Here is a 26,084-nt window from a genome sequence, read left to right as displayed (position 1 = left end):
CTGGCTGTTGGTTACAGCCCTCTGCTTGGGTCCTGGCTCCGGTCCTGGCTCCGGCTCTTCCAGCTGTGGGGGATGCTGACCCCTGCTCTGGCTTTTCCAGATGAAAGGGATCGCAGTCCCTTTTTCGGGTGTTGGCTATCAAATGTCTTCAGTGCTCGGTGCCACAGGACCTCCCCCCCCGCCCCCCCCCCCCCCACAGGCTGGGATTCCCCCATTAGGACTGTTCATTAGCAGTGTTAACAGGGCATTTTTACCGGTTAACAATCTGCCTTCACTCTGCACAGGCGTTTGCCAAAGCTGCTGGAGTTATGTTGGTATTAATTACGAGGAAATGATAATGTTCCCAGGGCTGGCCCAGCCTTCACAGCAGCTGGGTTCGTTATTTCCCTGCTGATGGATTTAGTGGGAGCCTCAGGCTAGTGTTCTCCTTCACCCAGCTCCACTAGAGCTTTAAAGGCAGATTTAAAAGTGATCAGTCCCTGCTCTGATTGGAGACTGTTGGTTGCTTTAGAGTGCCTGTAAAGGTCTGTGCATGCCAGCTGAGTAATGATTAGGATCAAGCAGCATGGTGAAAACACCCAGTCTCTAACTGTTTCTGCTGCAACCCTCCGGAGTGCTGTGTTCAGCCTGACGTCAGCCTTGGCACGTGCTCCAGGAGCACCTCCACCACCTCCAGAGGAGCCTTGCTGCTCTGCCCAGCTCCATCATGGAGAGTCCCAGGCTGAGCGTTGTGACTCTGATGACCCTATAACCCCTGCATCATTGGAAACATCCTGGCCTCCCACTGCCTGTCTTCAGATACCCCTGTTCTGGCTTTCTCCTGCTTCCTGCTTTCCTTCTCCATTCATGCTGCAACAAAATAGACTTCTGTCTGGGCTCCCTTGCCCACAGCCAGCTCTCCTGTGGTTTCTGGGCCCCAGAGATGCTCTCTGCAGTCAGTGTGCAATGTCTACATGCTCTGGGGCTGTGGCAGTTGGGCAGTAAACACACCCTTTTCCAAGCTTTGAATTCATCAGTCTGGAAGGAGAAAGCACTTTTGGGTGCCCTGTTGGTTTGGAGACACGTGGAGCTATGAATGGAGGAACAGAACTAAACAGCTGGAGAGCTGTGATTTACAAGGAAGGTCCAAAAACCAGTTGCCCTAAACACAAATGGAGAAATGCCTCTTCTAAACTGAAACAAACTGCAGGAGCCTGATCACTGGCTAGCGCCGTGAGCCAAAATCAGGGCAAATCTGCTGGTGTCGGGAAGGAAAAGGGGGATTGGTGGACATAAATGAAGTCACAGAGGTGTTGGTGGACCTAAAAAAAAAGATCAGAATCACTTTTTTTTAAAGAGAGGAGGCTGATGATTCTGTAACCAGACAAGAGACATCACCTGGAAGGTTTCTGGGAGAGGCAGGAGATGCTGTGCAGACTCCAAAGGGCTCAGAGAGACTGAGGACCCCAGCCTCGAGACCCCCAGTCAGATGACTTGTGGCAGGAAGAAAGCTGCTTGGGCCCGGAGGAGAGCAGGGAGCCCCTGCCCCAGCAGGGATCTGTACAGACCTGGACACAGAGCTCTGCAAAGAGCAGACCTTTGGGGACAGCATGGGACTGGCAGAAAAGGAAAAATCAGCTGTCTTAGACTGACCCAAAAGAACAGGGTTATTTTCTTAACTTGGGGCAACATCTCCCAAGCAAACACTTGCTCTGAAATTAAATGTCTGTTTTTACTGTGGGGCTGTTTAATGCCTTTGGAACAATGGAGTCAGGGTTTTTAAAAGAGAACATCCCCCAGAAATAAAACCTGGGAACCTCTGACAAGGAAATAAACAGTTTTTGGTTTTGCTGATGTTTCTTTCTCCCTCTTTGGATGAAGCAGCTTTACCAAAGTGGCTGAAAGGTGTTTGAGGAAGGCACAGTCCACAGCAAACAAGAGGAATTGCCCCGTCTGCTTGTGTTGCTGGCATGCCAGTGGCTGTTGAGGCCTCCCAGCAGCATTGGCCAATGGACCAATGTCAGCAAGCTCTGCAGCACTCTGGCTTCCCTTCATTGTGCTCCACCTACAAGTCCATGATGTCCTCAGAGGCTGTGGCATTGGCCTCCACGCTCAAACCACTCCATGTCCCAAGCAGAGAAGCTGCTACTGTGCAAGGAAAGATGCTGAGCCACGGGAATGCTTCTAACATGAGTTGATGTGGATGATCGGAAAGGCCGTCCTCCAAGCATCTCTGCATGACTGAAAAAGCAGAGAAGCCAAGAGCTGAGCAACATCAGCGGAAGGTGCTCAGTTAATAACAGGACTGTGAAAAGATAACAAAGTATATAAAGGGCTCTGAGCATTGCAAGTGGCTAATAGAAACACGTCTGCCAGCTCAAGAGATGTAGTTGGAGGGGAAAAGGTTCCGGTACCCACAAGGACAGCTGGACAGGTCAGCCCAAAGTCTCTCTAGCTGAATGTCCTGTGCCCAGCAGAAACCACAGCAGGTGCTGGGGGAAGGCCCAGCATTTCTGCATATGGCTCACCTCTGAAAGGTTGAAGTTCAGCTCCGATCAAATTCATGGGTAGCTGGAGCTCGGTGCACTAAGGATTTCTGGAAGGGAGATTCCCAAACTGCCGGACCAACCTCAGACAGAAACTGTGCCTGAGAATCGACCCCTCTACTCTGTAGGATGGGACCCCCCCCCCCCCCAAGACCATATCAAGTTTAAAACTGGGCTTCAGCAATTTGAAGAAGAAGGTGACAGAGCCAAATGCCACGCAACCATGTGATTCACTGGGATTTGGTTGTGACTAAGTGAGCTGAATGCTGAGAGCCATCTGTGGCAATTCCCTTGGAGGATGTGGTTTGCATGAAGCTGCAGATTTGGATGCAACTGGTTTACAGTTGCCTGCCTCCAGGAGCAGATACGGTAGCCTAGAAAGCCTAGAAAGCTGGGAGCTGTGGAGAACAGAAGCCCTGCTTTGGCTTTGGCGAGACTGTTGCTGCTTGAGGCCCTGCGGATCTGCAGGAGAGGATCCTTGCTTGGTTGTTGAGTGACATGTTGGGAACAGAATCGGGAGATATGGGAAGTGCTGGCATGGGAGCAACGCGCAGGGGCCAAGGGGAAGAGGAGCTCTCACTTTCTGTGGGACATGTTCCAGCATGACTCGGTGTAGCTCAGTGGGGCAGCAGGGCAGGTGAGGGGACCTGCTGCGGAGGACTGGGACAGGAGCTCCCCATCCAACAATGGTACAGTTCTTCTGCACTGGACAAACATAAGAGAAAAAACAGACTCTGGCCCATTACAAATGCTTTGGCATTAATTGGCAAAGGAGAAAAGGGGCTTTGCTAAAGGGCTGGAAATGAAGAGCGGAGGAGAAAATTGAGCCATCCCCCTGGCTTTGTGCCATAGTTTTTGGTATATGACAGAAAAAAGATGACTGCCCCTGGTTACAGAAGACTTCAGAAGACAAGGAGCAGCCCTCTGCAGTTCCGTATTCCCATGCAGGGGGGGACACAGCCATGGAGCAAGTTCAGTCTGGCTTTCCACACCAGGTTGTAATGTGGATATCAGCTAACAGAGGTGGTCCTTTCCCCCTGGTGTCTGATGATAGCCAGTCTTTTGATGTCTGAATGGACACAGCAATGACAGGGACATGGGTCTGCAGAGAGAGGCTGAAGCTGCAGAGGCCCAGCTCCCCAGCCAGCTCCCAGCATCCCTTGGCCTCTCCTCCTGTCTGGGCGTCTCTCAGAGGGGTGGCAGCCCAGTTTTACATCAAAGTTCTGTATTTTACAGACACGGGGAGTGGTTTTGGTTGCTGTTTAAATCAGGGCTGGGTGCAGATGACAGCTTGTCCTCTGAGCCCTGGAGGATGCTGGTCCGCCCCCTCAGCAGCCCTTGCTGGCTCATGGGGCCCTGGCAGCTGGCAGAGGCCGGTTCTCAGTTTGCAAGGCTCCCGTGAGCTGCCCAGCATGGCACGATGCTGCTGCCACAGCAGCAGGCACACTGGCAGCCCGGCCACCAGCAAAGGGCAGCCCCCAGCCTTCACACTGCAGCTTCAGTTCCCGGGGCGCATTGCAGGATGAGGGTGATGATTTGAGTGGATGAAGCAATTTCCTGATCTGTTTTCCACTTCCCATCATGCTCAAATGGAGAATGCACCAGACATGAAACTGGTAAGAACAGATCCTATGCTTCCTCGCAGGCAAAGGGCTAGGCGGCCCCGTAGTCTGAGCCGCTACCTCTGTTCTTGCATTTAATTCAGACCTCAAGGCCAGTTTGCCTCAAACCCTGTCCTCTATTCATCTCCTGTTGCCTCGTCCTGGTTTAATGCATTGAGGTGGGGAAAACTGAGCCGGCTTGGGACACAGGGCACCCTGTCAGGAGCCAGGAGGCAAAGGTCTGGCACTAGTAACACAAAACAGTGTTTGCAAAGAGCCATAAAAGCAGGTTGTTTCACTTCCAGGAATGTGTGACCTTCTCACCCTTTTGCTCTCTTTTCATTTTGGATTGGGAGCTCTTTAGTGAGGAGAATTTTTCAAAGACTGTTCACCTAAAATTAAACTTTTTAATTTTTCCCTTGTCTATAAAATCAAATAATAATGATATTAAAAAAAATCTAGGGAGAAGAGGATGACAAAGAAACTTCAGGAATTTTTAGCCTTCTCTAAAACATTTTTAGTTTTATGTTTTGATGGGTTCTGAAAGGAAAAAGTCCAAATGTTATGTTTAAGTAAATGTTTTGAGTTTCCCTTTTGGGGCCTTTTTTCCCTTCTCCTACATCCATTCTTTTCCTACATGTCCTAACTAAACTTTTCAGTGAATAGATTTTTGCATAGAAAAAAACAATGCCTGTCTCTGCTCTTGGGACTATTCTGTTAGACCACGATCCTCTGTAGCTCCAAACAAGGTGAACAGGAGCCTAAGATTGGCTCGTATATTTTATTACCAGCTTAAGCCAGCTGTTTCACAGCTGGTTGTACTCTAGGGACTGCTCACCTTTTTTCTGAATCACCTCAGTGTGTGAACATGGTGGTTTTCACAAACAGCTCAGCAACATTAGAATATTTTTAATATTCGTAGAATAAACAGGTAATTTTCCTCCATTTCTTACCCCTCTCTCCTGGTTTTGTTGATCTGTGTGGTTTTAAAAGCAATTGCTTGCAGACACTCTTCCGATGTTTTATGGACCGGTGATGGCCAGAGAGGAGAGCCAGAGAACTGGCAGGTTGCCTGGCCCAGCCCTGTAAGAGAAAACTGGCCATCCAGAGACTGTTACCAATAAAGCCCCAGGTGGCTGTGGTGCTTTCCAGGGCCCCTTTTCTCCAAGAACTTGCGAGCTGGCAGGAGAGCGGTGTTCACCTGCATTTCACAGGCACAGGATGGGGAAGGGGAGCCCAGCCTGGCTAAAGCTCTGAGCAACCCGGTCTGACCTCATGGCTGGCCCCTGCTTCGGGCAGGAGGTTGATCTGGAGTCCTGCTGAGGTCCCTTCCACACTGTGTTGTCCCATGGTCCTGCACCTGGTGAGGAGGCGCAGCCCCCCGGTCGGGGCCTTGGTGGCCAATTGCACAGAGCATGACCTACACGATGGCACCAGGAGCATGTGGCCTTGTCCCTGCTCAGCAGGTCAGGGGCTCTCCACCAATGGGGTAAATCCGGTTCAGTCAAGCTCATTCTGCATTGCTGTGCTTGACCAGCAGAGCCCCTTTATGTGCATGCCCTTAGGTCCATTTTCCCCTGGCTTAAATCAGTTGACTTTAGCAAATTGAGCTGCACTGACTGGAAAGTGCAGGTGCAAAGTGGCTTAAGCATGAGCCCATGGGGGAGGAGGGGGTTGCACTGATGAGGCTGAAGTTACTGTAAACTTGGTGTTGCTTTGGAGTGTTGGCAAGGTCCATCTGGAGTGGAGCGTGGCTTTCCTTTTCCAAGAGAAAGGAAGGGGTAAAGCAGTCCTGGTTTAGCAGAGCAGTGGAGTGCTACGCTGGGGTGGATGAGCACCTCTCCCAGTGTCCTGTCTCCCACTGTGGTTAGAAGCAGGTGCCTAAAGAAGAGTATGAGAGCAGAGCAAGAGTGAACAGTCCTTCTCCCAGCCCCCTAATTTCCTGAGCCAGACATGGCTTCTGCATGCTCAGTGACCTTCAGGAGCTTTCCCTTCTGCAAACTTATTCAGTCTCCCTGGAAGTCCCGTAGACTTTTAGCATCCATGCTATTTCCGACAGCAAACACCAGTTTCATCACACACGGGTGAAGGACTGTTTATTTGTTTGGTACTTGGCAGCTCCGTGTGATGGCCCACAGTGCTTGTCCTGGAAGAGGCAGGAAGCAGCACTGTCCCCATGTTGCCTGCAGCTCTGCAGACCTCTGCCGTCCTCCTCACCCATCTCCTTTCCAGGCCGAAGAGTTCAGCCTGCTCAGTATTTCCTTGGATGGAGGCTGTTCCTTGCTGCCAGTCCTCCTCGTTGCTCTTCGCTGAGCACTTCCAATTCAACTGTATCTTTTTTGAGCTGGGAAGGGACCAGAACTGCAGCCCATATACAAGGTGTGGGTGATCTAGGGACTCAGGCAATGACAGAACAGTGATCTCTATTTTAGTATCCTCTCTTCTCCTAGTAATACTTAGCATGCGATTTTCTTTTTTCCTTTGTTCCTTTTTTTTTTTTTTTTTTTTTTTTTTCTGACAGCTACTAACCTCTGACTTTTCCATGGGGCCATCTCTCAAGTCTTGCTCCTCAGCAGTGATGGACTTGGACCCTGTTGTTTTGTCTGTGAAGTCAGGGCTGATTTTCCCCATATGCTTCACTTTACATCAGTCCACCTAGGACTTCCCCTGCATTTCAGTCCTTCTCACTCAGTCTCTTAAGGTCCCTCTGAAGTCCTTCAAGGCAGCCCCATCTTTGTTACTCAAATAACTTTACATGGATTGCCCCATTGGTCCTTCACAGCTCTCCTTCTTCTCACAGATTATTTGATTAGTAGTCTCCTGTGACCTCACTCCTGGAACTGACCATTTATTGCTGAGCTGTGTTGCCTGTCGTAACTACTTATCTCTGAAACGACCTTCCCTTTTATGCAGTGACTCCTTAGGATCCTTTAAAACCCTTGGTGAGGAATCTTGTCAGAAGCCTTTTGGAAGTCCAGTAAGATGGTGTCTCCTGGCTCACCTCGTTCCACCTGCTCAGTGACCTTCAAGACCTCCAGCAGGCTGTGAAGGCAGGACCCCCCCCATTGCAAAAGCCATATTTGTTCCCATATTCACCCAAGTGTCCACTAACAGCTTCTCCTATTTTGCTGGTATCAGGGTCGAAGGATATCCTCCCCTCAGAATCCTTCCACCAAAATTGTCTCCAGTTCATGCCCCCTCTGCCACCCACTCCCCAGGTGGGCTTGGGCATGAGGTTACGCAGATCGGTGTTGGTGCAGTGTTGTGTTTCCATCAAACAGCCCAGTTCCCTGGGTTTAAAGGCGTCTGAGGCCATAATCTGCACATGCCCCTGAATGCTGGTGGACTGTGACTGCCCTGGTGCAACTCATCATTGCAGCCTGCAGTCTAGATTGCATCTGGGCCTACGAATAGGGCAACTGAGGAATGGGGACTTCTGTAGCTGCTTGGAGACAACCCTTCTGAATGCCTGATGCGTGAGCCTCTGACAAATGTCTTCTGTGGGCTCAACTGTGACAGAATAGTGCCTGTTGCTTGCTGCTGAAGATGGCCAACCAACACATCCATCAAACTCCCGACATGAATATTTCCTTGGGAGAACCTGGGCAGCGTTCACACATGCTGATCTGTTGGGAGGTCAGTAAGACTGAGTATTCCTCCCTGACACAGCTGTATCCAGAAGACAGCTTGCCCACAGCATGGCAGAGACCTTGGAAAAGTTGGTGGCTCTTTCCCACACCACTTGGTTCATCTCCAGGATCAGACCTGTACCTGGATGGAGTCATCTGCCTCAACGATGTCTGTGAGATATTCACTTCGGTGTGCATCCCAGTGAAGAGGTTGTTTCACAAAGCATCCTGCCCTTCAACAGCCTTCAGACCTGGGAATTTGCTCAGAAAGCCAAAGAACTGCATGGTTTTTTTCCTGGTAGGTGGCTGGAATTAGGGAACGAGCAAGGCTTCCTGCTCTGATTTGCAAGCACAGAGCTAGGCTTGTTTGGGGCTAGCTGTTGCTGCAGAGCTCTAGGCAAGGCACCAGGATTAGTTTGGAGATCTGAGGAACATGTCCTAGCAGCTTTCCCTGGACACCACATGTTTATCCTTTCACTTCTGTGTGTCCCTGAAAATTTAGTTCATGTCCTTATGTCAGTGGTACCTGGAAGACAGAATCTCTGAGAACTGAGGATAAGCTTTTAAACCACGGGCTGGTATTTCCCAGGTAGGAGCGTGCCTCAACAGGGACTGGCAGGTTCCTGATGCACAGCCTAGGGAGATAGAGTCTGGGAAGTGAGACCTCTTCCATTTCCAGCAACACGTGCTCGAAAGAGCTCCCTTGGACCTAGTCTGAGTCTTCCCAGTGAGCTGGGAGGACTTCAGGTATGAAGTGTGCCATGGGGAGTCACCTTGGCAGTTTATGTGGTTTTGTGATTGCCTTTTCCCATGTCTTAAATAAAGACATTACTCTCTGTGGGGAAAACTTGTCCTTTGAGAGGATGGAAATTGGCTAACTTCAAGCAGGAACCCCCTGCTCCCTCTGCACTCATATCAGGATTATCAAATATTAATTTGATAATTAATCAAACCAAGGAGACAACACAATGAAGCTGACAGCAGAGGAAGGGCTGGCAGTGCAGGGAACGCACTGCCCTAACAGCTTGGCAGCCCAGGAGATCTGCAGGGACAGATGCAGCACAAGTTTAAATGGGGGTATTGGCAGTGACCATGGGAATATGTGACACAGTGGTGGGCATTTATGGGGAGGAGAGGCAGAAGCATCACCTGGAATCTCCTTGCATACATCCACAGTATTTTTATCATTGTAGAAGGATCAGGTCGGGTCAGCCAAAGGAGGCTGGGCCAGGGCCATGCTGTTCTGTGCTGCATGTGGGAATGGTCCCCAAGAAAGCACGCTTGTGCTCAGCCACAGCTCTGCACCTCTGGGCATGAGGAACGGAGCACCAGCCCAGCTGCAAGGCCAGCACTATCAGTGGGTTATCTAACGGCAGTCAGCCATGCCTCAAATGGCTGAAGGGTAGTGAGAGTGGCACTGGCAGCAACAGGGCCAACCTGCGTTGTGCAGGGCTGCCTCCACCCTGGGCTGCCAGTTCGCACTGTGCCCATGCATTGCAGAGCCTGGGCTATGCTGGCAGTGAGAGGGTCAATCCAACGGGGCTGGAGACAGCCCTAGTTTCTGGTCTTCCTCAGGCTTGAGGTTGAGATCTCACTGTGAGGACCTCTAGGCATAAAGCAGCATTTGTCCGTTGAAGGTTTACAACCCCAGGGATGAGTTACTGGGGGCTGTACCTCCCTCTTGCCCACACGCTCTGTGCCATGTGTTGTGCCAGGCCTGGAGAGGTGGAGGTGGCCAGCAAGGGATGATGTGTGATGCAAGACCCAGGCTCTACCAGGGCTGTGGCCTTCCTGCAACCACCTCTTGCTGCATAGGAGGCAAAAATCTCTGCCTGAGCACTCACGAGCTATGGTGTGGCCTCTCGGAAGGGCAGCTGCGCACTGTGAAAGCCCATCTGCTGTGCTGAGCAACAGGGTTAACCTCCTCCGTGTTTGCATTGCCCCATCTCCCCACTTCTGCTATGCCATGCCCTGACTGTTTCCCACAGCACTGCCAGCTCAGGGCCACACAAAAAGGGTGTCTGAACTTCTGGCACCCCAAACCAGGTGATTCTGGGAGTCTCAGCCCTGCTCCCTGGGCTCCCCCAGGGCTCAGAGGACCCAAGCACCACCATTTGATACACATGAGCATCTTCTAATCGCAAGGAAGAGGTAAGGATTTGGGCCAGCTACTTCATAGACACCTGGTTTCCAGGCACCTCCATCACATCACTCAGTCTGCAGAGCCCATGTTGACCTACTAATGCCAAGACTTCAGCAGCTCTGAAACCAGAGCGAGAGATGTCAGCTGGCACTTTTTCAAATGACTTCCCTGTATTTCAAAGCATTTTTCTGCATGCTCCAAAGCAGGGGGTGGCAGAGCAAGCCTTCTTCCATCAGCAAAGACTGAAAATGTTTAAGCTGCGAGAGACTATATAGGCAGAGGGCTTTGGTGGAGACAGGTTGGGAGGGATTTGGCTTCAAAACAGGCTGCCCTGATGGAAAGAGCTGGCATTCGCCCTGCCAGAAGGGATCCTACCTCGTAAAGGCAGCGAGTCAGGGAAAGCCAGTGTAGGAGAGACAGAGGATTTCATGGCACTCAGAGAGAGCAGGGCTTCAAGCCCCGAACTCACCAGCACACACCGGCAGTGCAGCACAGCACCAGGGCTGCTCTGAAATGAGGGAGCCATACACAGCATGCCTTTGTATTACACTCGTCAGACTTTATACGTGGCTTCAGCTTTCTGAATCCCTTAAATCACAGGCTCTCAAGCCATAAAACAACCATAGAAGAGGAAACAAAGTGTTCTTTTTTTTTCCTTTCATAAAGGAAGAGAGTGTGAGAGGAAAGGCGAGAGCCTCTTTCTTTCTGTGTTGTGTCCCTCATGACTGGGATTGCACTGGTTTAAACCAGCCAAAATCCCAACAGGCTAGCACTCACCTGCGATGCTCCTTCCCACACCAGCTCCGTGCCTGGGGAGCAGACCTCCCACTTACTTGCCCCGGAAGCCTGAGTGCTAGGCTACACAGTTGCTTCAAGGGGGCAAACGGCTGTTTGGTGGGGTCCATGCCTGGCTGGGGTTCCTGGGGCTGAAAAGCACAAGGAAAGCAGGAGAAGCCAGCACGGCAACCACAGGTCCTCTGGTCCTGCCACCTGCACCCCATGATGGGCCTGTAATGTGTGTTGCTAGACCCCACCCACCGTGAGGCCAAGGGACGAGGTGGCTGAGGCATGGCAGGGAGATGCTGGCTGACACTGTCAAAGGGAACAGTGGGAGAGCAGTGGATCAGGGCAGATGGGAAGGAAAAACCCTTCTATCGTTCTCCTGTCCACACACCCACACCCTCAGACCTGGCACAGCAGTCAGCATGGCAGGGTAGGCTGTGGATGCCAAGGAGTCAGCACACCGGGCTCATCTCTGCTGAAAGATGCCATCCAAATGCAAAGTGGGGCTGTGCAGCAGAGCCAGGGACTGTAAAAAGGGGGGGGGTTGCAGCAGGCTGTGAAGAGCACCTGTGGCAAGGTCCTCCAGGTAAGGACCACCTGGGACACAGCACGAGGGAGAAGCTGTGATGTTGAGGTGCTCCCCCAGGAGCCTGTGCACAGGATGGGCACATGGCCAGGTTTCAGGACAGTGGGGCAGGTGAGTGCGCAGCACCCCATTGACTCAGAAATCAAATTATCCAAGTAGGATCTTCAGGCAAAATTTGTCAAAGGAGATGGTGGACGATGAGCTGATTGTTCTCCCTGGACAGGGGCCAAAGACAAAGGCAAACCTTCTCTCCCCTGTCAGACAGATAGGTCAGGGAGAGAGAGTGTCTTTTGCAAGGCCTGGATATGGACAAGGCATCCCTAGAAAGGCCTTGGTGTGGGCACCAAGACGTTGCACAGCATCTCTGGGGCCGGGAGGTGGGAGCCTCTGGGTGGGAGAAGAGATGGGAGAGGAGGTCTAGGACCGGTGGATGGGCACACGGGGATACTGGTGGAAGCACTTCCTCTAGAAAGGGTGCAAGGTCATGTGGCAACATAAGTGTAACCTAGAGAAGGGTCAAGTCCTGGAAGATATTTCCCATGGTGTTAGCCTGCTGTGGGGCTAGGCAGCAAGGGGAATGGAGGGAATAGGGGCAGGAGGTGTGTGCAGGAGGAGGCAGAGGCAGTGTAGCAGCTCTAGGCGCTAATCATCTTTGTCCTTGGCCCCATGCTTCAGGATGCGGGTGAACTCCACGTAGTTGAAGTTGCCCTTCTTGTCGATGGGAGCCTCCCGGTACATCTCATCCACCTCCTCATCTGTGAACCTGTCTCCCATGGTGGTCAGTAGCTCACGCAGATGGTCCTCATGAATGAAGCCTGTGGGGATGGCGGAGGAGGTGGAGTTTATGCAGGGCATGGGAGTGCAGGAAAGCAGTGGCTGCGCAGGACACGGTGGGAGGGCTGGGCAGAGGGCTGAGCGGCAGGGCCTTCCTACCCCTCCTACATACTTCCTGCACCCCCACCTTGTTATTCCACTCCCCCAAACTCTGTGCACACTCCCCTTGGACAGGGCCTTCATCACACAGATGTGTGACATGAGGGGGGAGCAGGGAGAGCTAGTGGCCTGCTCAGGAGCTGCTGTGCTTGTGGACTCTTCCCGAGGGTTTGCCTGGTGGCACACACTGGCCGAGCCCCCAGCCTTCATCCTAGCTGGCTCAGCCACCCCTCCGTGTGCAAGAGGGTCCCCAGGTAGGCACCGCTGCCCACCACGGAGCTGGGAAGGCATTGCCCGTACCTGTCGCATCCTCATCAAAGCAGGCAAAGGCGTTGCGGATGACATCTTCTGGGTCGGTACCGTTCAGCTTCTCCCCGAACATGGTGAGGAACATGGTGAAGTTGATGGGCCCCGGCGCCTCACTCATCATGCCTTCCAGGTACTCGTCAGTGGGGTTCTTCCCTGCCAGACACAACCAGCAGGTGTGGGTGCTTCGCCCTCACTCCCCTCCCTGGGAGCACCCATCCTGCCTGTCAAGCCCCAGGACCCATTGGGACAGCAGCCAGCCTCATGCCTCTGCTCTCAGGAAGAAATTCAGCAGTGAGACACCCCTGTGGACCCTTCCATTTTGAGGCATAGCCTGCCTGAACTGTGTCTAAACTTGCCCGCATCCACCTCAGGGTGCACTCCGGATATGCCTGATGGTCCCCAAATGTTTCCTCCTCTATCCATCTCACTTTAGTTTGGGCTGAGAGAGAATAAGCAAGTGATCCTTCCCCCTCAAGTACCTGCAGTTCTGTTTTCAACATTGCACTGGGCAGCAGCCTCCCTTCCCCAGGGAAGCAGCAGGGCCAAGGTTCCAAAGCCACTTAGACCCAGCTCCCCAAAAGATAAATCCCACTGACTTCTGTGGCCACCAGTCTTTAGTGCCCTCCTGTCCCCTGCTAGGTGGGAATGAAGAGTGGTACGTGCCAACAGGAATTTTAAAATAATTTTGATGGGGCCTGTTCACTCACCCCAGAAACAAGGAAATGGGGTTTCCCCAGGGCCCAGCCCCACCACCTCTCCCCGCGGCCTGTCCTGTGGCTGTCCTGACCCCTCACTACATTTTCTGTGCTGGAGGCAAATGGGAACTAGGTGGTTTCCCAACACTGGTAGGCCCAGCCTTGCGGGAGATGCAGGAATTCATCTGGGGCTTACCGAGAGCTAAAAAGGTGGGGGGTTTTCACATTTCCTTGACAGCTGATACCCAGCATCCACCCAAGGAGAGGGGCAGCACTGTCCCAACATGAACCTCATGTTGTTGATATCCCAAACAGTGCTTCTATCATGAATGCAACAGGGACAGTTTAACCTCCTCTGCTGAGCGCAGCCTTGATGTACAAATCTCCCTCAATGCCCAGCCCCTCTCTTCTGAGAGCTGTAGTTTATGGGGAGGAGATTCCCTCCCAACTGGACAGGGCCTTCAGAACAGGTTTGGTTGCCGGGTCAATAATTGACAGACCTCCCAAAGAGCCACAGAGGTAGCACAGGGAACAGAGAGGGAAAATTGAGCCATGGCCTGCAGCTAAGAAGAAAGGGCTCTGGGTGGGGAGGGAGGCCAGATAAGCAAGTCTCAACGGGCCGAGGTATCGAGCTTTTCACCTATCCACAGAGATTCTTTGTGCTGGGTGACCTATTGAACAAGACTGGGCAGAGCTAGCCAAGAATGCCATTTGGAAACCTGTGCTTTCCCAAGGCTTCTGCCTGGATCTGTGGGCTCCGTCTGTGTCCAGAGTTATCCCAGTTCCGACGGGGGCCCATCTGACAACACTGGTCTGCTGCAGCTCCCTGTCAGCACTGACACAAACCTTATGCCTGGCCAGTTGGACCACATGGCCTCCTTGAACTGCCATTATAGATGGAGATGAAAAGATTTGGGACAGCAGAGCTGGGCAGAAGTCTGCACACTGATAAGACACCTGCTGTGAAGGTATCCTGTTGTAGAGGGGATGTTGTTATGTGGACTGGCTCTGGCAAAATGGCTTGGTAAGGACTGGTACAGGCTGCAGGAGCTGACGAGGACACTGATCCCTGCCACCCTCTTGCCACTCTGCCACGGCATCTGCTGCTGGTAGCTGATGTGGGCAGCGTCCCCTCTACTTAGCTGACTGACCAGGCTCCTGCCCTTAAACGTCCCCATGAACATGCTTTCAAAGGTCTACCAGAGCCAGCAGAGATGGCTTCCCAGTCTTCAACACCCGCATCAAACTGGCCCAAAGCAGGAGGTCTTTGCGTCAGTACAATCCTACTAGAGTGGGTTTTCAACACAGGCACGCTGTAGGAGTGTGACAGCAACTCCCTGTCATGCAAGGCACGACTGCACCCAGGCAGCTCTCTTCCTTTGCAGAGGAGGCATAAGGACAGAGCTCTTTAATGCAGAGGGGCTGACTGCTGCACGGAGGGAGAGGGGAAAGGTTTCCTCACCTAGAGAAGCCAGCATGTCATGCAGATCCTCCTTGTCAATGAATCCATCGCGGTTCTGGTCAATCATGTTGAAGGCTTCCTTGAACTCCTGGATCTGTGACTGGTCGAACATAGCAAAGACATTGGAGGTGGCGCGCTGAGGGCGCTTCTTGGTGGTCTTGGCTTTGGCGCGCTTGCTGGACATCTTGGCGGCTGGTGTGGAACCTATGAGCAGGGCAAGGAAAGCAGGCAGGAAGGTCAGGAGGGAGGGAAGGCAGAGTCCAGAGGACTGAAGCAGGGCACCAGGTGGACAAGGGCAGCGCAAGGAGTCAAGACTCCTGGATTCCCTTTCTGGACATGCAAACAGCCGCCTACTAGTCCCATGCCTCAGTTTCCCTGGCTGACAAACAGTTTGACATTAGTAAGATAATTTGGTCGCAATGTCAGGCATGGGGATAGGTGAGGCTAAGGCTAGGAAGTCACATATTCCTTCAATATGCACACAAGACTGCTGGAAAGGTGTCACTGCTCCCATGGGCTTTGTTTCCTTTGAAGAAAATTCAAAGGACTCTGAAGCCCCAGCTCCAGTCCTCCCAGCCTCCTGCTCTTCATGGCTTTGCAGGGGCACCACAAGACAGCTGAAACGTGACTCCCACGGAGGAGCATGCAGCTTCCCAGCAATGGCAAAAGCCCTCATGGTAGACAGGCCCCAAGGCTGTCCCAAGGTGCGCGGGGCAGACGGGGCTCCAAGGCTGGCCCTGTTTGCTCTGAGCATGGTTAATGAAAGCGCTTTTTTGCTGGGTATTTCTTGTCGGTGCCCTGCAGATGCTGGGAGAGTGGCAGAACCTACCTAGTGACAGGACTTGCACTGGTGTTTCCTTTGCTGACTTGTAGCATCAGCTCCTACTGCAGCAAAAGCCGGGGGGAGTGAGCAGAGCACACTGTCTGCTCCACGAGCTCCTCCAAACCCGTTCTGCGGGCCTTTCCCTTTGCACCCCGTGAGCAGGGAGAGGCACCGAGCGCAGCACCCCATGGCTCCCCCACCAGGATCAGTCTCCCGGGCGGGATGAGATGCCACCCTGGCTTTTTGGGCATAAGAATTTACTGCTGCCTTGCACGTGCAAGGGGCCAGATTCTGCCTTTGTTGACACAGCATGGACTTTGTGCAACTTGCCTGCGTGCGTGCCTGAAAGCAGAACTGCCTAAGCCTTTCCTAGAAGAGCATCTCCAGGAGTTGGGCCCTGTGGAGCGAGGAGGCACCGCTGACCGTGGCGCCGGTGGCGGCAGCACAAAGCCCCGGCCCTGCGAAGCAAGCCCTCCTCATCCCCGCGTCATGGCGTGCATCCCTCCATCTCACTGCGCGCACGCAAACCCCGGGCTCTCCCCGCAGAGGCCCACCGGCCGCCGGCAGCTCTCCCCTGCCGGCCGCGGTGATCTGCTTTCCTCGCCCCGCTGGCACGCACAAAGGGAGGCTCACCAGCGGCTGCTTCCCAGCGCCCAGCACCCAGCAGGAAGAGGGTTATCTGCTCTGGGCACATTCCTCACATACCACTGCCTTCCCTTCCCCCTCTTTGTTTAGGCAGCCGGAGCCAGAGGCTCTCAGCTCTCCATCCCTCCCACCACCGTCGCTTCTCCGGGTCCCTGCACAGCAAGTCAGGCCAAAGGCCACCCATCCGGGAAGCCGGCGAGCACCCCACCGGGGCCAGAGCCCTCCCCCAGGGTCTTACGCCCGGCGCTGGCGCCGGCCCTGCAATCAGCGCGCCCCATGCACTGGGAGAGCGCGGGATGGGCCTCCGAAAGGGGGGCAGGGGGAGGGAAGGCAGGGCCGGCAAGCTCTGCGAAACCTCAAAGCCAGGCCACTCTTTGGGCTTGGGCCAGGTCACTGGACGGCGCTTTTATATGGACTCCACAGCTTTGGGGGTTGTTTTAGAGCAGCAGCTCCCAAAGGCCTGAAGCACACAGCTTTTAGGAGGAAAGAGGCTGCTCAGCACCAGTCAGTGGAGGAGAGAAGCTGAGCAGAGCAGCGAACACGGGGTGCAGAGACCCGATGCTCTCATTGCAGATAACTAAACTCACAGGAGAAGGTAACAGCCTGGAAGGGCAAAGAGGGAGTTAGCAGTGAGCTCCTCTGCCCTCGCGGATCTGTGACGGGGTGACAGGTCTGGAGCGGCAGCGGGTGGCCAGCCTGGGTCGTCATGCTGCAGCGCTCTGCAGGAGTCGGGCTGCAGCGGCCGTGGCCTGCTGCATAACGGGACATCAAGCCTCCGGGGGACTCAGGGCATTACCACCCCATGGCAGGCTGGCCATGGCATGGACGCCAAGCCCTGCCGCTGCCCAAGGTGAAGGCGTGCAAGGACACCTGCAAGGAACCACGAAGGAATTTGCTAAGGAGAAAAGTGGCTTGGGGTCCTCACCTGCCCTGCTATGAGCCCTCTGCCTGCTCTAGGCTCCGGGATTTCTTGCTGGGGTAAACACGAGCAGCTTCCAGCAGTGCCAGGGACAGGTATTGCAAGGCTATGGCTGAGCCCCAGCTTCTCCTGACAACGGCACATGGTGGATTCTCAACTCGGGCAATACGTGCCCCACTGGGAACAGCCCCATGCCACTGAGCAGACAAGGAGCGCGTGTGGGCAAGGCATAAACCCATCAGTCACCACTGCCTCAGGGAAGCCCTTTCTGGGGTGAGAGACCTTTCACTCCTGCGGGGTTTCTCTCATCTTGCCCTACCCAAAGCAGTGGCATGTTGTGTCCAAGCACCTGACAAGGACAGGGACCAAGGATGCCCACAGCCCAGGGCACCAGGGCAGAGGAGCACTATGTGCGCCCCAAACGCAACCAAAGCAGGAGTAGCCGTGCACAGCCCGACAACGTAGCGCAGAAACCGATTTTTCGAAGCAGGTTTCCTCCTTGCTGAAAGGTGGAGGCAAGGCACAGCCGCGGCAGGGGAAAGGAGTCTCCCTGCTTACTGCAGCACGCCCTGCCCCATGCAGGCTGCAGCGCTCACAGCCCAGACAGGGAGCACAGCCACCTTCCCGGAGGGGCTGCTCAGCCCAGCCCAGAGCACCCGTTCAAGGCCACGGACCATCCCCTGCACCTGTAGGCTGGAGCTCCCTCCCAAGGCAACCACGCCAGGCAGGAGCAGCCAGTGCAGGGCCCACCTGCTTCCTTTCCAGCCACCCCTCACGAGAAAAGTTAACCGGTTTGGAGCTAAGAGCTAATTACAGCTAACAAGGAGCCCCAGTAAATGGTACCTGAGCCCTCCCAACATCTGTGCTAAGCATGGCCAATGGACACAATAAGTATTTAAAACAGTCTGTACCGAGGGTGCTGGGGGTCCAAACCTTATCTTTAGGGAGTGTGATGCACCCATGGCTACCACTGACGTTACCTGGGAAAAAGGTGCTCAGATCTCTCCTAGTCAAGCCTCTGAAGATATCCTGACAACTGTAATTCAACAAGGCACCAGGAAAGACAGGCTTGGCAAAGGGGGGTTTCTCGGCTCTCCCCTAGGACCACGTCGGCTGCCAGCTCCCCATGGCCCAGTGAGAAAGTCTGAGGTTAGGTAAGGCCAAGATAGAGATGCTGTTCAGAGCCTCCACATTTTGAAAGCCGTCATTTCTCCCTCACGTGCACCCCCGTGCCTCAGTTTCCCCATTGAGGGCAGGGAGTATGGGCCTGCTGCATTGGGGAACAGGCTGGGGGAAGCTATGATAAATTAATGGACTCTGAATGGGTTCCTTGGGTGGAAGAGCAGGGTATTATGATAATTGCTGTGTGCCCCCCTGCCTTGGTGAGGAGTAGGTCTCCTGGGTTCCCGGTTTATCTGGCAGGGGAAACAAAGCAGCCGAGGAGCCATGTCACATTACATTAAGCAGCACAAAGCAACAATGCCACCGAGTGCTGTGTGCCAGATACTGTACCTGGCTGTTCCGGCCACCTTGCATGTGCTGCTCTAGGAAACGCTTTCGAGCTGCACCCTTAATGCTGACATACCGTGGGGACTACAGGGTCTTCAGGAGCCTCCCACCCAGCTGGGATCCCAGTGCTGGCAAGGACTTGCTCCGACTAGGGCAGAGCAAGCAATCGGGACTGCTCTCGCTGCCCCCCTGCGGCACCCTTCTCGTGCGTCCGCACAGCTCCTGCCAGCCTTCTCCAATCTGTAGCCTCTTTCCTGTTCTTTCCTTGCCTCATTCTATCTTTTTTCTAGTTCCCCCGCTTTCTTCTCCTCCTGCCTGCTATTCACCTCTCAACAAGGCTGCAAAGGTGGGAGCTGAGTGGCCACCAGCCTGCTTCCCAGCCCTGCCATGGTTCCCAGGCTCCCCTAGCTGGGCTGTGCTGGAAGGACAACCCCAGGGGGCTGGACGAGGCCTGCAGAAAGTACAAAATCCCTAGCTATTGTGTCAGCAGGGCTTCCCGGCACCTCTCTTACCGCACAGCACCCAGCTGTAGCTCAGAGATTCAGAAATGGCCGGAGGCTGTCTCACAGCCTGCTGGCTCCCCGTGCCCCAGTGCCTGCTCCCACCCTGACCGACGGCAGCAGTGCTGCTGAGCACCACGTGCAGCCCGGGCAGGGAGAACCTGGCAGCACCCAGCCGAGCCAAAGCTGTGCCCTTCATCTGCAGGGGACAAGCCCAGTGTCCCATGGGAGACAGCCCTCCCTCACTCCCCAGGGCCCACAGCAGCTGCAGGCACTGGCATGAAGACCACGCTGCCCTCAGCCCACCCTCCCCAGCATCACTCCCCTCTTGCAGCACCGTATGCTCCTCTGGCTGGGACCCACCAGCTAATGTCCATGGTGAGGTACGCAGAATAGATTCAGGCCAGTCACCAAATTGCCCTGTCATCCCCCTTTCCCAGTGCCCACATGAAAAGAGGTGCTTGAGACCAGCCAGCTAAGGAAAACAGCATAACCGAAAAGCCAAGACATGCCCATTGCTAGTGTGGGCAGGCGACCTCACCCTTCTCAGCCCACCACTTGCCTGCCAATTCCTCCACCACGTCTGGTCTGTAAAGCTCTTTGCAACAGGACAATATCTTCCTGTGTGTCCTGTTAAATACCAGCACATGCTCCCTCTCCATAACAATAATCAGGGGTCCCGACAACAGTGTGGGTATCAGTCTACAAGGGGAAATTCAGTTGAACAGCACGAATCACCCCAACTTTGCTATGCCTGGTCAGAGCCGGCAATAAAAACTCTGCTGCCTGCCATCACGCTGCGCTGCAGATCAGGCCAGCACTGAGCTTTCAGAACACACACAATAATTAGCAGAATTATTAGCAGAAGACAAGAGAAACAAGCAGGAGTTTTACTCTCACCACATGAACTAATATTATCCAAATATTTACCTTGCCCTGGCTGTGACCAGAGAGCACAAGAGTGGCTTGGCACATTCTCCCAGAGAGATGGTTCTTGTTAGGTGGATTAAGCGGGATTTTGACAGCACATGGTTTTGTTGTTTGATTCTGCTGTTTGATTTTAAAAAATCTCTGGAAAGATGCTTGGTTCCCAGATCCAGCCTGACTTGGTCATGTCCTAACTGTTTTACTTCTGCTTTCAGCAGAATCCCTTGGGGCTGGCTGGGACGTGCAAAGACACTTTTTTTAGGTTGCTGGAGGGAAAGGGGACATCAGCCATCCCTGTTTCAAGAGGCAAGTGGTTTCAGTCAGGTCTGATTTGAGACAGGCAATCTGTGCTGTGCTAAAGGGCTTGACGGCTGCTCTCCTTTGGTCTTCAAGCCCTGCCGAAAGCTGCCCGTGCAGCTCTGGGCTCTGGCCACAGGACGGTGGCTGACCGAGGGCTTTCAGCCAACAAACCTGAGGGCCAGACCATTTCAGGTAATGCCCGGTCACAACGCCCTGCCAACCCGGATGGACTCAAGCAGGCTGAGCAAACTGATGCAGCCTCAGAACCTCTGACTTCCCACCAGCCAGAAGAAAACCCACGGAGGCTGATCTTGCTCCTATCAAACCTAGGTAAAAGCCTTATCCCAATGGCTGCTCCCACCCAGGACCTCCTCAGACAACGGTGATGGGTGAGCTTAGCTGATGGTTAAATCCCAGCTAGCCCAGCATGTAAGCCATTTGCCAGCAGACCATTGCTGAGCAGTATCAAGCCGACCAGGTCCTTCCCAGATGAAGCACCACCTGCCCTGTCATGGGCTGCCCTTATTTCCTTGACCTTCTGTCACCTCTCCTGCCAAGATAGTGTCCCTTCCTCCTGCACTGCTAGGCTTGTGCCTTCCCCCCTTGAGAGTCAGACCTAAGCAGCCATGGGGCTGGCTTAAGAAGATCATAAATTATTTAAGAATACAGTTACAGTTTTAAAGGGTAAGAGCAAAGGCTCACGGTTACTATATGGATCAACCAACATATTTCCTTATTGGTAAAAACCAGCCAAGTAACTTCATCTCTACGCTGTTTTGTGATGGTTGTGCTAAGGGAGGGTGGGATAAGCCAAATGGACATCTTGCTGCTATCCAGGGAGAGAGGTCCAGTCCTATTTCCATCTTCCTCCCAGCTGCTCACTTCCACCCTTACCTACACCTGATCTTCTCATGAGCCACTTCAACTCACTAGCCCAGCTGAAAAATGAAACAGCAGAGAGCTTCTGCTGGGTCAGTGAGCTGAACTGGCTTGTGGAAGGTCTGACTAGCATGAAGGAGAGAAGCGCATGGCCAGGGTAGGGGGAGAGCTCTCCTTTGCAGTGCCAGCAGGCTCTTACACCAGCTCAGCTGCTTGTGAAACTTGGAGACCATGCTGTGTCATGGGCTATGCAAACACAATGCTGTCTAACCAAATACGAGTGGGGCAGAGGAAACAGATATGGAAACACCAGAAATACAGGGAAATAAGGCTAACGTTTACAGAGAGCAAGTTAAGTCCTCAACATCAGAGTTAACACATTACCAAGGCAAGCAAGTCCACATCTCTGGCAGCTACTGTGGTGGTAGACCTGGCCAGAGACCATGCAAGGCCAAAGGCAGTCATGTTCCATGGGGATATGTGCCATCGAGCTGCACCTATCCCTCCACACATGCCCACATGCAGAGGCACAGGGGAGGGGCTGTATGCCCTTTGCTCCCATCACTCCCAATAAATCCCCCTCCCACCCCATACTGCACTCTCCCTGTTCCCAGGGCGTTCCTACAAGGTGCCCTGCTCCTCAATCATTCCTCCCACACTCATTGTGGGAAGAAGGAAACTCTCTGAGGCTGGACCCAAACACAGCTCTTTGGAAAAGAGACCTTTCAGAAAAGCTACCCTCATGTTTCCTGGGTGTTGGTAGCCTCTGGCAGCCTGGGGCAAGTGGCCCAGGTCCTGCTTCATGTCAGTGGTGAGTGCACTGCCATTCCAGGGCCCAGGGCAGGTTTGGACAGCATGGGTAATGAGCTCGCCTCAGCTGCTGGGGAGCTCCTCCCTGCTCTGTCCAAAGCAAAACTGCAAGGACAGCAAAAGGGCAAAGTTGACAGCACGGATACAGCTTTGAGGGTCTCTCTACTGCAAACGGGCCAGATGATAGCGATCACAAGCCATGCTCTTGGGTTGCATTCACTAGCTCCCTGGGCAGCAAGGAGCACAGAAGAAAGAAGGTGGCATCAGGATTATCTCTAGTGTGGAGAGGCAGCTGTGCTGTTGGATGTATTCTGCAGGGCCCTTGGAAATGGGCCATGGTATTCAGAAGTCATTAGTCACCTGGAGTATGCCACCAAAGGGTACCCGAAGGACCCAGTTTCTCCAGCATGGCTCCTCCAAGGCTGGGCTTGCAACTACAGCAGTCATTTCTAGAAATCCTGACAGGACTTCAGCATTGCACTGGGCTCACACATGGTCTCTAGCATGTCCCAAGAGCCTGAGAACCCTTCTGCACTGCAGAGAGTGCCTCTCCACCATGAGACTCCAGGAGCCAGACAAACACGTGATGTGCATCTGCTGGATGCTTTTGGTCAGGCTTCATGGGGGGGGAAGGGTGATTCAAACAGCCTGGACTGTCCCAGAGGACATCCCTGCCATCCATGTCAGAAAAAACTTTGAGAAACTGTGATTAAATCTCTGCCCAAAGTCTCTTCCCCAGATTGGCTGCTAGTACCACCAAACCAGACCACCGGTGCACTTGCTGCAGGGTGAGCTCCAGGTCTCCCTAACCCAGGGCCAGCCACAGCTCAGTGCAGCACGGCAGTGCAAGCAGAGTAGTCCAGCACAGGCAGCAGTACTCAGTCCCCTTCCCAGGGTGGCATGAGGGCCAGCTTGGGTGATGCTTTGAAGTGTCCTGCACTGGCACGGGAGGTCACAGGGTAGTGGCACAGACAGTGCTTCCTTTCACCCATAAAGCCGTGCTGACTGCGAGGCTCCTCTCCCAGAACCGGGGCTGCCCGTGAGAGTCGGAGCAGATATCCTGTCCCCAGAGGCAGCAGAAGAAATGCATCTTGTTTTCCCAGCAGCTTCTAGCTGTCAGATGTTGGAGGAGTGAGCAGTAAGCAGCCTTTACTCCCTGCCCAATCTGTTGTTAAAGCAGCCGTTTTCTCCAGTATAGCTCTGCTCACAATACCAGCTAACCTTGGGATGTGGCATTGCCCAGCTACATCCTCACCGCAGAGCTGTCTAGGGGAGCCGGTGCCGGGGCTAGCCACACCACCAGCCAGAGGCACCCACAGCTGCTGGAGGAGCAACCCACACTGCTCGGCACTGCAGGAACAGCGATGGGCTACTGTACTGTCCCTTTTTGGCCTCATTAGAGTAGAGACAGATGCAGAAAAGGCAGATTGGAGGCTAAGGGAAAGCAGAACCAGGGCCCTGAGCTGTCCCCATATGCATACCAGAGTCACCAGAACTAAAGCCAGTGAGTGGGTTTCGCATGTGGATAGGAAATGTCAGGTCTTAAGGACAGTGCTTAAGAGCCAGTGACAACGTCTCTGCAGTGACTTGACAGGAAGCAGAGGCTTCCTGGGCTGCACAGCAGCTGGGGAAGAGCATTGCAGCATGTAGCTGGAGCTTGGGAGAGGCTCTCCCCCCACCCCATACTCCTCTCCTCTCCCCCAGTCCAGTAAGCCTAGAAATGGCTCGATTCCCTCCTAGCGAGCAGGAGGAACTGGAGAAGGTTTCTGTGGCTCTCCAACAATATTAAGGCAATGAAGAGTAATTCAGCTAAGCCAATGTGTCCCAGCTGCCAGCACCACGTGGCAGAGCTGAGAGCCATACAACGGAGTGGACAATAAACTAACACTTGGGCCAAGGTGCAGGAGTGGTTCGTTACTGATCCAGGCACCCTGCCCCTTCGAAGAGCCAGTGAGTAGCTGCAGGATGTCTCAGGCTATTCCACATCCTCAGACATACAGAAACTCATGATGTATAACAGTGCCAGCTTCCCCACCACATCACAGCCAGCCTTACCAGGGGCCCTCCAAGTGAGAGAGCTCATCCCTTTCCTCCCCTTCTGCCCTCCCACCGGGATACTAGGTGGCAGGCCCAGAGCATGGCTGGGTGGGCTCTGATGACAGGCCTGCAGGCTCAAGCAGTCAGCAGGGCAAATGGATTCTGGGCCAGTTCCTGCCCTTTGGGCTTAGAAGAAAAGGACCTTTCCATGCCCACACGGCGCACACAAAACCTGCTCCAGCAGAACTCCTGGGGCCACCACAAGAAGACTCAGCACAGCCCAGGGGCAATTCTGCACACAAATGCTGTCAGCAAATGAACGACCTGCTACCAAGCATCCTTCTGAGGCCCTGAGAGGCATCTCGTGAGGGGGTATCAAGGGAGCATGCAGAGGAAAAATCTGCTGGCCCTTGGCCAGCAGCATACTGGAGCCTGGACTGGGTTTGATATTTTCCCAGAAGAATTAAGGGGCTCACCCCAGAGGGGCAATCTGGCCCTAACACGTCAGAGAGGGAGGTGACCATAAACTCCTCCTATCAGCAACACAGAGCCTGCCAGTGACGAGAGGAAAAAATGCAAGTGACTGAAGAAACCAACCATCTTTGGTAAGCAGCGGTGGTTGTTGATATGTAGGGATGTTCCACTCCAAAGAAAGCTGCTCCTGCCTCCTTTTTTCTGCTGCCCATCCATGTTTAAGAGCCTTCCCGACTGTTTTATCGCATTCATAACATTTCATAATAGATGGGCATGCAGCTGAGCACAGGAAGCCAAAAGAACCTCAAGTTTTCATAGCCAAGGCTAAACAAGACACAAAGTTCCTCTGTGTTTAACTCTGAGGGAAAGGAGCTAAATAAAGCTTTTCTTCTTTACAACAATTTTTTGCCTCAAGTTGCTCACTGGTCACTTGGGACATCTCTGGAGCATCACACAAGCATCAGGATCTTGGCTCTGGCCATCAGTAGAAAGACTTGGAAAAAGCAGATGTTCCAGACAAAAATAGCTCTCACAAAACAAGATGTAGGTGAAGACATGGACATAAGTACAATCTGCTCTTGCAACATTGCCCTCCTGGTGAAGCCAGGCAGCACAGGAAAGGGGTCCTGGCTTCAGGTCATTGCAGAGAGCCACAGAGAGCTTCGCTCAAGACCCATCCTCACCTCTCCTAGCCAGGAGCTCCCCCACAGGAGCCCCGGAGAAAGGCTCCCCTCATCCTCCCCGGGGGGGTGCAGAGCTGCACCTGGCTGCACCAGGGCTTCCCCTGCCGCTGCGCCTCCCTGTCCCCAAGGGCTGAGCCCGGCTCCGCCGCCGCGGCAGTGATGAGGCAGCGCCCGGCCACCCCCTCCCGCTCCGGCTGCTTCCCTCCCGCCCCGTCGGGGGGCTGCCCCCGGCTCCCTCCCGCCCGGTCCCGCCGCCCCGTCGGGGGGCTGCCCCCGGCTCCCTCCCGCCCCGTCGGGGCTGCCCCGCGGGCAGGGACGTCGGCGGAGGGCAGAGGCGGCGCCTCACCTGGGCCGGAGCGGGCGAGCTGCGGGGCCGGAGCGGGCGAGCTGCGGGGACGTCGGCGCTGCTCTGGCGCGGCGCAGCCCTAGGCGCGGCCCTAGGCGCGGGCGGGCGGGGCGGTGTCGGCCCGGGTCGGCCCATACAAGGCAGAAGAATGCGGCGGGGCCGGAGCCGCCGGGCCGGGTCGGTGGACGGTGCTCCCGGCCTTTTATAGACGAAACGGCCCCGCGCGGCCGGCCGCGGCGAGGGGAGCTCCGCGGGGGCTGGCTGGGGGTCCGGGGTCCGGGCCCGGTGAGCCCCCCGTCGAGGGGAGCGCTGGGCAGCGCCCGGGGCTCGGAGACCCGGCTGAGCGCAAGCCCAGCCGGACGCCAAGGCTGGGCGCCGCACCAGCTTCAGCAAGGTGGGGCATCCCTGCACCTCGGGCCCCCGGTGACAGAGGGGACACTGCTCTCTTAAGGCCCAGTGGCACCGGGAGACCTGGCTGGGGCAAGGTGGCTGCACTGCAGAGGGTGGCCAGCCACTGCTGCTGACAAGGGACCCCAAGCAAGCTGTCCTGTGCGCAATGTTTCATC

The 26,084-nt window shown here is 54.4% G+C and overlaps 1 protein-coding gene across 1 annotated transcript; it reads right to left on the bottom strand.

Moving 5' to 3' along the window:
- Window positions 1-10,432: 10,432 nt before the first annotated feature.
- Window positions 10,433-25,673, bottom strand: MYL9 (myosin light chain 9). Its single transcript, XM_026100138.2, has 4 exons — window positions 25,519-25,673; window positions 14,667-14,870; window positions 12,501-12,662; window positions 10,433-12,082 (listed from the first exon to the last, which is right to left on the bottom strand). The coding sequence occupies exons 2-4, from the start codon at window positions 14,848-14,850 to the stop codon at window positions 11,910-11,912; spliced, it is 519 nt and encodes a 172-aa protein (XP_025955923.1). The 5' UTR covers window positions 14,851-14,870; window positions 25,519-25,673; the 3' UTR covers window positions 10,433-11,909.
- Between the last annotated feature and the right edge of the window lie 411 nt (window positions 25,674-26,084).

The sequence above is a fragment of the Dromaius novaehollandiae genome, chromosome 16 (assembly GCF_036370855.1).
Source record: "Dromaius novaehollandiae isolate bDroNov1 chromosome 16, bDroNov1.hap1, whole genome shotgun sequence".
In the NCBI taxonomy this organism is placed as follows: Eukaryota; Metazoa; Chordata; class Aves; order Casuariiformes; family Dromaiidae; genus Dromaius; species Dromaius novaehollandiae.
Note: the sequence above shows the minus strand (reverse complement) of the source record. Positions and strands in the feature narration are given on the sequence as shown.